Here is a 12,417-nt window from a genome sequence, read left to right as displayed (position 1 = left end):
AGAAGGATGCTGATTTGCAGAGGAAAGAGGTAGACTCAGAATGCAGCTACAGGTTTACCCAGTCATTAGTTTTGTATCTTAGTATTTAAATTCACCAACGCAGTACCTGCTGGCCAAACGTGGAATATTATGTGAAATTCTATATTTACCTTTGATGGTATTGCCTAGCAACAGAGGTTCCGTCCAAAGGCAGCCAAAGGCCAGGCTAGGGACCACACAGATACTACGGAAAGACCCCGAAAATGGCTCCCATTTGTCTGATCTGCCTCAAACTTGACACTACATATTTGTTTCTTGTTTCATGTCGTCATGTGCTGATGGGGTAAAATCTCAACTCTGCTTTTTTTTGAGCTGCACACAGGAGAATTCTTTTTGATCCATGCTGGGAGTTATTCCTGCATCTGTCACCAAACCGTACAGCTAATCTAGTGTGGTTGGATCCAAAACATTTGAATGCCAGTAAATGCATAAATCTTTCAAATCTGCTGTGTGAAGCTCCAGTTTTTCTTCAGTCTGCATGATCTCAATACAAATAATCGTTCCTGCCTTAGATTCTGATTCAGGAATTATTTGGGTTAAAACCTATACTCCCAGCCCAGTCAGGATCTGTTTTAGCTGTGTGTGTGTGAGAAGGGAGTCACCAGAATCCATCTCCCTGGGAAGGCCAGACCTAATCAAGATTTGCTGGGCTTTTTACCTGTATGACTGATGACTCTGTCATCCCTCCATCCCTTCATCCCTTGCTCACGCTCTACCTGTCTACTGTGCCTTCTGTCATACACACCAGGGATAGGACTTTGTCCACTGAACTAATGAGCCATGCTCTGTTACCTCTGGAAACAGAGCTGAGAGGAAAATACTGCAACAGAGAAAGTTCAACTGACCCTAGAGTCTGACAGAAAGAAGGGCAGACAGGAGAGTCGTGGCTGATCAGTAGTAGTAGTAAAACAGAATATCGCAGTCTTCACCCTCCAGCTCGCTCCTGAAGGGCCACTGGCCAAGGAAGCAGAGAGGGACTGAAGGTGGGTGATGGCTCCACTGTGGAAGGTCATGCTGTCGAAGAATAGCCCACTGTACAGAGACTCTTTGTTCTCCTTCTCCCTGTGGGAGTGGAAGGTTCAGGAAAGAGAGCTGCTACTGCTGAAGAAACATACTGACTGGGAAAGGAGAATGATGCTTGCACAACTCAACAAGTAAGACGAGCACAAAAGAAACTAAATTTCATATATATCAGTTCATTAAACAACAGTACAAAGTATTTTTTATGTCTCATATCTGTGTATTAACTACAGACCTGAAGCCAGGTTTTCATTTGCTTTGTTTAGAACAAAAGAAGAAAATGTTTGCCTTGCTTGTCTAAACACCTGAACCTACCACCACCAACACCTAAAGCTGCGTTATTTAAATAAGGAATGTATTCTAGATTACACAAACAGAGATGCAAGAACAGCAAATTGTGGTTTAAGAGACGTTATATGCATGGCCTGGTTCTTAATAAACAGCAATATATTCCTCTTTTAAACATTTGTCTGGTGAGTGTTTTGCCAGACATGGCTGGTTGGAGAAATTTGGAGTTCAGTGTCTTGCCCAAGGACACTTCTGCATGAAGAGGGGCAGGGGCACGTGTGCGTATGTTGGTATGGCATTAGATGATCTTCACCATAGCATCTGTCACTGTTATTTAAATCAGTTATTGGCAACACTGCCACGCAACTTGTGTAGTTGGTGAGTGTGTTGCTTGTCCCACCTATTGTTGTATTGACTTATTCCATGTCAGTGTAAATATATTATTGTTATGAAAGTGAAAGTCTGCATTTTCACACATGTGACCTGATGTGGCCTTGTATCACACATGCAGTACGAGGATTCCACAACGGCCAACATGACTGATGCCCAGACAAACGCCACAATAGCAGCTTCAAAAACACTTGAAGAAATGCTGAACAGCTTGATACTTGTAGAACCGCAATTTGGGTAGGAAAAAAAAGTGCATCCCAAGCGTTAGGTGCAGAATTTCAGAACTTCACCCGTCAAAGGCTAGACCATTCACCTTGCACTACTTTCAGTCCCAGAACCCCCCTCATGTCTTTGCTATCCATTCCGTCTTTGCTAAGCAACACGATGCAGCCAGCAAAGCCTGTATGTGAACAGCATGCAGGTGACTCAAACATTTAGAACAACACTGATGCTTGTTATCCTTTAAATCACAAGGCAGCTCGTGTGACACAGATTCTCTTGATGCAGTGAAACTTCTTTTAAAGAATTCATTGTAAAAGCAATGATTTTAAAATATGCTTGCTTGAATTGTAGCAGCACTAATGTGGACAACTGTGATTAACTAAAGTAATGTTACTTCACCCTTGTTTCCACAAAATGCCAGTCCTATGCAACTAAATTGCATTGTCAATTACATTTTTAGGGAATTTAATTTAATTTAAAAATAAACAGAATTTGTCACGTGAAATTGTAGGCAGTCAGTCTGAAAGAGAAAATCTTCACTAAATACCTTTTCACTTGACAGAAAAAAGTTAAAAAATAAATTTCTATTACGTCTGCACTGCCTGTAAACACCAAGGTCCTATTATCACACTTGAACTTGTTTTATGACTCTTATTCAGGTTGTTTTCTCCTGACTAGATCCTTGTTTGTGGTGTATCAACTCTCAGATGTATGTCGCTTTGGATAAACGTGCCTGATTAATGAAATTGTAGAACTGTAGAAAGAGTCACAAAAACTGTATCTAAAAGTTGGAGGTGTCATGGTTTCAATCCAAGTGTAGACATAGAGCACAAGCAGACAAGAATCAGTACAAGGAGATTTATTACAAATCATGAGGGCACAGGTGAAAATATGTACAACGGTAACAGGATAGGGAAACTAAACATGCCTTCTAGGAAGAGAAGGGGGAAGGGGAGCACAACTGATGGGGAAATAAACACTACTGGGATGTCTACTAGTAAACTACAAGAGAGTGACATCAAGAAAATTATAAAACGAACACGAAGCACTCGCTAACAATACATGATGCAAACAGTACAAAGGAAGCTATTATGTCAAAAAGAATTAATGACTAGTCTATCTGACTTTATTTGTCCACTCACAGTCACATTTTACAATCATTTTAAAATGCATAAGAGAAATTAACAGAAACTTCTCTAAAAGTTAGAGTTACATCTTGGAAGTGGTTAAAGCTGTAGCGGGACTCAGTGAAACTTTGGAGTTAGTTCATGGAGCTGCTCCACAGCACAGAGGTCCTCTCTGACCTTCCTGCCTGCACACTACTTCCACACATCAGTTTGAGTTTAGCACACTTTGTGGTATTAGTCGTCATCGACATCATTCAAGTGGTAAAAAGTAATTAAGTCCATCTACCCAAATCCTTTGGGGTACTTAGACTTTACTTGCTTATTTCCATTTTCTGCTACATATTGTACTTTTTACAACTTTGTGCAATAGTTGTTGTACTATACATTGATTTGACAGCTTTATTCACCAGTGACTTGCAAATAATAATACAAAATATGATCAACACACATTGTTGCCTAGAATTGTTGAAAGTCCCCCACAATGATGCCTTATTATCAGATTATTATGATACTGTATTGCTCTTCATGCAGGGGGAAATTTACAAAGGGTCAGCAGTTAAAATCAGCTTCACCTTTACCAGCTGCAACAGTGAAACATGAATTCATCAAAAATTAGAATCCAGTGATGCCATTGCTTTTGCTTTGCTTACTGTCGCTTTTACTGATAGCAGAGTATTTCTACACTTTGGCTTTTACTTGAGTATAGGATCTGAGTACTTCTTCCACGACTGTCAGAGGGCAGGAGAAAGGCCGGAGGGTTATTAGGCACTCGCCCTGCTTTCAAAGTCTAAAAAGTGTTGGTGGGACCACGTTTGTGCACACAGAGCAGAGGTCCTCTATTGCGAGGATCATTTTTCTTCTGCAGGTGCTGTTCTATGAGCTCGCACATGCCTGGTTTTCATGTACATGGGCTATAGGACAAGTAATATGCCATACTAAGACGTGTAGTTGTGTGATGTCAAGGACTTTGCTTGAAAGCAACTCAAAATTGTTTTTGATAGAGGAGTAGGAGCTGAACTTTTACCTTCTCTACCCAGATTTATCCTATGGTCTGGGAACAGAAACTTAAAATATGAAACCTGAAGTTAACTGGAAAATTGAATTTTGATTTATGTGTGTGAGTTGTACATCAAGTAAGTAAGTGTGTGTGTGTGTGTGTGTGTGTGTGTGTGTGTGTGTGTGTGTGTGTGTGTGTGTGTGTGTGTGTGTGTGTGTGTGTGTGTGTGTGTGTGTGTGTGTGTGTGTGTGTGTGTGTGCAGGCTCAGTAAGGAGCTGCAGCAGAAGGACAAGGTCATTGAGTCTCTCCATGCCAAACTAAACCAGCATCACCAACATCATCATCCTCATCGTTCTGACACGCCCTGCAGTAGCCATGCCCTCTCAGACACAACTGACCAATCAGATCGCATCTCGTATGTGTCCGATGAGCATGGATCCACAAAGGAGGAGCTGGAGTTGTGCTCTGATATGGATCCAGACAGTGAGCTTGGTCAGGAGGAAACCCAGACTTCGACCGGTGTCAGCATAGGTAAGACCTGTATATCATTCAGATTGTACTTATCTCTGTCCTGCTACAGAAACATGTCCAAATAACAGAAAGACAATCAACACGGGAAACAGCACAAAAATTTTAAAACTTTTATTTCAAGAAAATACCGCTATAGACACAATAACTGAACACAAAAGAGAGTTCTTCCTACACATTTATTCTTGTGGAATTAATTGAGGGGTACCAACAATTTTGTCCACGTGTGTAGAACAGGGTTGGAGAAATAGGTCTGGTCATATTCTTTATACATACACCACCCTGCTGCCAAATGTACTCACAAGCGTACCAATTGTGTATTAATCCTCTGCTAAAAACATTCCCCAAACATTGCACAGTTTCCTTCTACCTGAGTTAGCATGTTAGCATTGCCTTAAAAGGTTGTGCAACAAAATTTTAAGTTAAGGGTACCATCATTTTTGTCCAGGCCTGTTTCATGAGTTTATTTTTTAAAATAATTCTGTTGAACCATGGTTCAAAAGCAGTGTCTGATTTTCATTGGTTAATTTTCATAGAATTTTTTTTTAGTATTACTTTTGTCAGATTTAAATTATTTCTGTGACCATTGTGGGTTTTTCTGTCATTAACCGAGGGGTACCAACAATTTTGTCCAAGTGTGTACAAGTTAGTTTCTCCAGTATTGTTATTTCCACCTCATTCATCACAAATGACAGAAATGTGAAACTGCAGAATTCATTCAGGGATTAAACATAGAGATGATTTGTGTCAGATAATGTTGTGATGTCTGTGTCCATGGTCTGTGCTCTCCATTGTGTCCTTTGGTGACAGCAGAATGGTTTTATTTCTAGATGGTCACTCTTACTGTGGCACCATGTCAAGCCATGGATCCATTGCTCCATCCATCACGCCATCTCACCGTGCCCAGTCCTGTCTCAGCTGTCCCAGCATGCAATGCTCAGGCTCACCACACAAACCTACAGCTGCGCAGAGTCAGACAGGTATGAAGAAACCCAAAAATGCATCAGGCAAGTTATTAAAAAGAAGACTTCTCCTTCACATGATTTTTCTTGCTGCTTATTATACCTTCCCCTCTTGCCTTTGAGCTGATACTTTGTACAGACTGCACCTTCTTGTGTCTTTCTTTCATTCTTCTGCTTTCTATTGTCTGGCCATCATTTTACCTTCCTCTTCTTCTTTTCTCTCAGCTTCTGCCTCAGTCAGCTCTACTCTCTATCACCCTCCTCCCTGCTTCTCCACCCAGACGACACACTTGCCCTTCCATCCTCACCCCTCAAACCTGCATACCCGTTACCAAGGCAGCGGGGGTGTGGGCTTCTCCCTGGCTGAGGTGCATCAGGAGCTGCAGATGTTACAGAGACAGTTGGGAGACAGTGACAGTGCGTTGATTTGACTGTACATGCATATTTTTGTGTGAGCAGGTTTAAAACTTACCAACCTAAATATATATCTGAATGTACAGCTAAAAAATTAAATGAGCAAAAACATATAAGAGAATTTCAGCTGAACAAAATCTAGCCACTGATGTCAAAGAAACTTTGTAAATGTTAAGTACAAGACTTGCTATCCACAGCTGCCATCTGTGCTGGGATGAATTTTGATATATAGATGTGTAGACCGTCTAATTTAACGCGTGTGCTCTGCTGTACTCATTTTCTCGAAAAGCATGAATATTATGGAGTTTAAAGTCACTTTATACTGTAGGCATGCCTCTATGCATGTCTATAGTTTGCCTTACTCTGTGGGTACTGTAGCTGCTTCATGTAGACAAACAGTGTGAAACTGTGAGAGCTAACCAGCTTTAATAATCCACATCTTCCTAACTGCCTTTGTTTCTTTCTTATTTTCTTTGTGCTGTCATCTCTTTGCCTTTATCTTTAAATAATACACTAAAACTTGAAAACAGTCAGTGTATTTGTACCATATTATTGTCGGGGTTTTTTGCAGTGTTTTCATTTATTCATTCTTCATCATCATCCACAACAGGGTTTTCCACTCCCCAGTCCAAACCTCTGCAGGGTTTCCCATTATCCCATCAGCAGCCAGACTCCTCTGGCTTCCTGTCTCTCTCCTACCAAGGATTTCAACCGTCTCCTTTTGGCAGTGCTGCTAGCAGCAGCAGCCTGGATGCCTGCTTGGCAATGAAAGCCAGTGCAAACCTGCTGCACAGCAGTGCATTATTGGATATGGCCTATGATACTCGACCAGTGAGAGCTGGAGCCGACCTGTCATCAGGATCATCAGGGTACCAGTCAGGTACCATCACAGGTAGAACACATGTAAAAGCTTCAATTATCTCATCATTTGTCTCTTTGATTAATGTCAAGATTAATTTTTAGATTATTTGATGAATGAGTAAGGCTGTAGAATAGACCATAGTAAATGTTGCTTTTTTTGTTTGATTCACAGTTCGAAATCCCAAGATTTTGTATCTGCAAACATAAAATGATGATATAAAGCAAAGAAGAGCAAGCAATGTCTCATTTAAGTTATAAAATACTTCAAATAAATGATCAATGATCAATATTATATATGTATCTATATTTGACAATAAATTTTAAATTGTTTTCCACAGTCAAATAAGTGACTAATTAAGGGAGAGTGGTTTGTAATTTTTAGATGAGATCTTTAGTCTGAAATTGTGTTTTACTGTAGGTTCAGACTTAATGAAAGAGCACTTGACAGAAATTAGAAGTCTGAGAAGGAGACTGGAAGATTCTATTCAAACCAATGACCGCTTTCGACAGCAACTGGAAGAGAGACTGGCTTGCACTGCCACAGAGAAAGGTAACACACACACACACACACACACACACACACACACACACACACACACACACACACACACACACTGCAAAATATTAAATTGTGCAGTCATTGCTCAATTCAGCCATCAGATTTCTCTGCCTTGCTTCTTGGACCCATTAGGGCCCAAACTGTTCATGCACAGACAAGTCCGTCTTTGTATTTTTTTGACTGACCTCTGTGACTTTTAAGAATATAAAGTCACCTAATACTGAATAGTCAGGAAGACCTGTTCAGTAATCTATACCTGACGTCAGGTCACAATCATCGATAAATTATACTCCCCTCCAAAAGTATTGGAATGGTGAGGCCAATTCCTTTATTTTTGCTGTTGACTGAAAACATTTGGGTTTGACATCAAACTCATCGTTTGATGTCAAATGAGACAAGAGTCATATGAGACAAGAGATCAACATTTCAGCTTTTATTTCCAGGTATTTACATCTGGATCTGATACACAACTTAGAAGATAGGATTATTTGTAACGGAACACCAACTTTTTAGGTGAGCAAAAGTATTGGAACAGATAGACTTAACATAGATTAAATGAATAGGACTTATTTATTCATCATTTGATGTCAAACCCAAACGTTTTCAATCTAGAATAGAATAGAATAGAATAGAATAGAATAGAATAGAATAGAATAGAATAGAATAGAATAGAATAGAATAGAATAAGGAAAACAGAAGAATGGAATGATACTAAGAACGCAAACTCAAGAATATTTACATGAACGAAATGCCCATTGGTTTATTGCACATGATAGATAGATAGATAGATAGATAGATAGATAGATAGATAGATAGATAGATAGATAGATAGATAGATAGATAGATAGATAGATAGATAGATAGATAGATAGATAGATAGATAGATAGATAGATAGATAGATAGATAGATAGACTCACAGTTCTGTGCCTTCACATACTGTGGTCTGTCTGTGAGGTGGTCTAGTATCCAGTCCGAGAGACATTTGGCAGGAGAAGCAGTGGGTGATGGGTTCGTGGGCTGAAGGTTGTGAAAGGAGAGGTGTGGGTGGGGTGGGGCACGAGTCTGATTAAACCTATTGAAGAATTGGTTCAAGTCATTCACCCAGTTCTGGTCCCCCACAGCCTGGGAATCTTGTGGCCTCCATCTTCCTCCTACAGCAAAAAAAAAAAAAAAGAATTGGCCTTAGTGTTCCAATTGTTTTGGAGGGCAGTGTAGATTAGGAATTAGGAAGTATCATTATATAAAGATGTGAAATACTGATTATTTGTTAATTAGATAAATTTTATCATTCTCTGATTGTTCTGAACATGAAAATACCACATCACCTCCATGTGCATTTAAAATGTTTTTTTAAGCAAATTATTCGGGACTCGTTTGTTTCCATCTCCCTTTCACAGGTGCTCCTACTAACATCTACATTCACGGCCTGGATTCAGCCAGCCAGCTTTCCAGTGAGATTATGCTTTTGAAAGAGAAAAATGTCAATCTGGAAAACCAGCTAAAGCAGGTCACAAGAGGTACAGTCTAATGTTCTCTATCATAGCCTAAACTGAAGGATCATTTGTCGGTTCAGGCACCTCTAGCAAACATAAAATTTTCGGGGTAAATCAAAATATCCTCTGTGCTCTTTGCTGTCATATGTCCCATGCAGAAAGCAATAAGGAGGCAGAGCAGCTGAGGGAGGCAGCATTCATTGAGCAGTCCAGACTGAAAGAGGCCCAGTTGGAGGCAGAGAGGTGGGCAGAGCAAAGCAGGAAGCTGCAAGCTGAGGCTGAATCCCACAGCCGAGAGATCACACAACTGAAACACCACAGACTGAGGGACCAGGAATCTATCCATAGGTAGTGTTTGTGTGCATCTCTAGCTTTTTGTCATTATTTCGTCATGACAAGCTACACTAAGTGGCATGTTTATGTTGACAGGCTCCAGCATGACATGAACATCGTCTGGCAGCAGCTCTGTGAGAGCCACAGTTTAGTCCACTCCCTTCAATGTGAGCTGCATGTGTATCGTAGAGTCTGTGGAGTCATTTCAAACACACCCTCTGGTAAGAATCGTCCGCACACAGCCTATCAATCACATTTTCTGTTTTTTGTCTGCAGATCAGTAACTGACTATAATTCTGCAAAACCTGAAAAAGAAGTTATGCAGAACCAATCCGAAATGAGCTAGAAACAATGGAAATAAAAGCATGACATGATTACTGTGCAAAGTATATACATCAATCACATCTGAGACTGTAAATTGTTTTCTCGAAATTTCCTGCCAAATTTACAACTCTTTCACTTTTGATGGTTTCACATTCACAGCCCTGCTTATTTTTTTATTTTTTTTAGATAAACTAGTTGCTTTTTTGTATTCACCACCTGGGTTTGTCTGTTTCTAAACAGGTCAGATCAGTGCTATTGACCAGCCAGGACACAGCACTGTCACATTTGACCCCAAGACGCTGCTGGATCAGCAACTGAGTGAACAGAATGACACACAACCTCAAGCCAGGAGACAGCTCCTCAGTGGTCAGTAGCTGATACACACAAACGATATCTTAAAGTAATGAGGAATAGACTAGAATAGAAAGCCCTGTATTGTCATTGTACAAAGTACAACTCAATTAGAAGAGCCGCTCCCCAAGTGCACCATCAATGTATGCTATGAAACATTCTAAAATTCTGTAAAACTATAAAACACTACAAAAACACAATTTTAGTAGCAGCAGTAATATACATATTGTGAGTAGTTGTTGAGTGTTGAACAGAAGTGAGGTGGTGCCAGAGAGCAACAGGTCAAAGAGGTGGAATAAAGCAGACTGCAGCAGGGGTAGGGGTAAATTGTGCCTTCAATTATGTTGAAGTACATATAGGTATACGGGGCCTCACCATATATAATGCAACATCTGCCTCCATTTGTTCATCCAAGACCTGGTGAGCAGGTCCTGTTCTCTTGAGCCCTGTTCTGATTATTTCTTTTTTTTTGTTTGTTTTTGTCCATGAAATGCTTTAAAGTCATTCTGTTGAGCTTCATCTTCCACCTGACGTATGGAATTCCTATTTTTTACTTCTCCTACAGCTCTCTCCAAATCCTTAAGAGAAGTTGAAGCCCTGTGTGTTTTCCACTTACACACATCGGCCATGGTCTCAAAATCAAAATGTCACATCACTTTGGTTCTAAAATGTAAAAATATGATGTAGAATTACAGTAATGTAATTGTTTACCAGTAATCATAGGTGGGAGCCAGTGGCTCAACTAACCCCACTGCGACCATTTAAACAAAAGTGCATCATCCAGGCAGTTTAGAGCTAACGTCATGCTAACATTTTAGCCTCATAGTGTAGCTTCCTAATGCAGCAACACGTGTGTAAAATTGTTTCAGATGTCTCAATAATTGTTCAGACACAGCACTCATAAAACCGTACACATGAAAAATTTACCTTGAACAGCAGAAAATTGTTTTTGGTAAATCTCAAATGTGCTCACCTCTTACTCCATGCTCCTTCTCTTCACTGGGAGAGTAGAATGGATATGTCTTCAAAAACATTTGGTCACATTGCCAATAATCTTCCATGGTTTTCTAGAAATAAGGTCGTGGCTCAACTAACCCACAGGCTCATCTTACTCCACTCTCTTCTCTACAGCAGATTTTCTTGATACATCAATATGTCGCACCGGAGCACTCCATGCCTTTAACAAATCCTTTTTGAAAATTTCTTATCAAAAAGGATTTTACAGTGCTAAAGATATTACAATTGCATGTCCAGTTTTAGTTAAGTCAAAAACAACGTGGTCAGTGACAAGTCAAAGTTTTTATGGACAGTGGCTAAATTAGTGATTGAAAACGCAGTGAAATATATGACTGCAGTGAAAACCAGAACAAATGTCACAGAAAATTGGTGAGGAGGAAATAAGCCAACAAAAAATTGCAAGAAAGTGTGGTGTTTTGGAGTTTGTGAAAGTGAAAAAAGAAGCATCAACCACACACTTACACTGGAGGAAAGTGCCAGAGAAAGGCCCCCGAAACCTTGGAAAAAAATTTTAGCGGCTCCACTTAAAGTACAGCAAAATCTTCTAAGCTTCAGACAAGACATGATTATGGATGGGTATCGTTCATGGCACTGCTATTATTACCAGTGCTGCTTATCAATCCGGTACACTTTTTGGTACTTTTTGATTATTTTCTATTTTTCAGAGAAAACAAAACAACTAAGAACAAAATTAAAGTTGTTTTATTTTCTCATACCGACTGGGTATAAACTGAAATCCTTGAGTAAGCACTCTGCAAGAACATTGTTTTGAACCAGACACTATTATTAATTACTGCAAGGTGACAATTGAAATGTAAAATACATACAATAATTATTTGCAGCAAAGTAAAGCAGTCCCTTGCCAAATCACTTTATGGACTAATATTGTGTTGATGAGAATGATCAGAGTACTGTGGACAGTGTCAGAGGTTTTACTCAAAAATGTAAATATTATGCAGCGTGTTTTGTTAAACTGTCTAGCATTATATCAGATTTAAAAGCTCCACCTCAACAGATACTATTTAAATGTCGGCACATTATGCTGAAAAACCCTGTTTCACTTTTCACTTGTTCAAAAAGTAAACAGTTGAAGTACTTCTTCTGCCACTAACATCAACATTCAGTCAGAGATACAGTGAAAATAAAGAAAGGCAGAGTTTGTCTGCAGCCCTTAAATCACTAAATTCTCCTGTATGCGATGAACGTTTACTGAAAGTTTCTGCTCTGACATGCAAATGACTTGTTATTCTTGTGGAAACAAACATTTTCTGCATCAACTCCACTGAAGTTTAGTCACAGTTTTCAATGTTTGCTTCTCTTCTCAAAGGTTATCTGTGTTGCTGTACAGAGCTGCAGCTGAGTGAAGGAGCTGCTCCACCCCTCAGACACCAGGAGTTCTGTCTGTCGGAGTTAACAGGCTCCAACAGACATAACTCTGTTTTAGATTTAGAAGGTAAAAATGCATCACTGACACATTTTATGGTGACGAGA

General features: G+C 39.7%; 1 protein-coding gene across 18 annotated transcripts in view; it reads left to right on the top strand.

The window, feature by feature from the left end:
- Window positions 1–12,417, top strand: part of pde4dip (phosphodiesterase 4D interacting protein) — a 170,594-nt gene that overhangs the window by 149,962 nt on the left and 8,215 nt on the right. For 14 of the 18 annotated variants that reach the window (XM_055005964.1, XM_055005976.1, XM_055005960.1 and 11 more), the window contains 10 exons: window positions 4,346–4,614; window positions 5,442–5,618; window positions 5,799–5,990; window positions 6,598–6,879; window positions 7,267–7,398; window positions 8,806–8,925; window positions 9,060–9,249; window positions 9,331–9,455; window positions 9,799–9,924; window positions 12,254–12,379. In XM_055005964.1, the coding sequence (XP_054861939.1) occupies window positions 4,346–4,614; window positions 5,442–5,618; window positions 5,799–5,990; window positions 6,598–6,879; window positions 7,267–7,398; window positions 8,806–8,925; window positions 9,060–9,249; window positions 9,331–9,455; window positions 9,799–9,924; window positions 12,254–12,379 (1,739 nt within the window). The remainder of the gene's footprint in view (window positions 1–4,345; window positions 4,615–5,441; window positions 5,619–5,798; window positions 5,991–6,597; window positions 6,880–7,266; window positions 7,399–8,805; window positions 8,926–9,059; window positions 9,250–9,330; window positions 9,456–9,798; window positions 9,925–12,253; window positions 12,380–12,417) is intronic. The other 4 variants (XM_023261024.3, XM_035943873.2, XM_023261028.3 and 1 more) reach the window with 4 other exon arrangements.

Source organism: Amphiprion ocellaris, chromosome 2, assembly GCF_022539595.1.
Source record: "Amphiprion ocellaris isolate individual 3 ecotype Okinawa chromosome 2, ASM2253959v1, whole genome shotgun sequence".
NCBI lineage: Eukaryota > Metazoa > Chordata > Actinopteri > Pomacentridae > Amphiprion > Amphiprion ocellaris.
The sequence above is the reverse complement of the archived record's forward strand: the minus strand, read 5'-3'. Positions and strand labels throughout refer to the sequence as shown.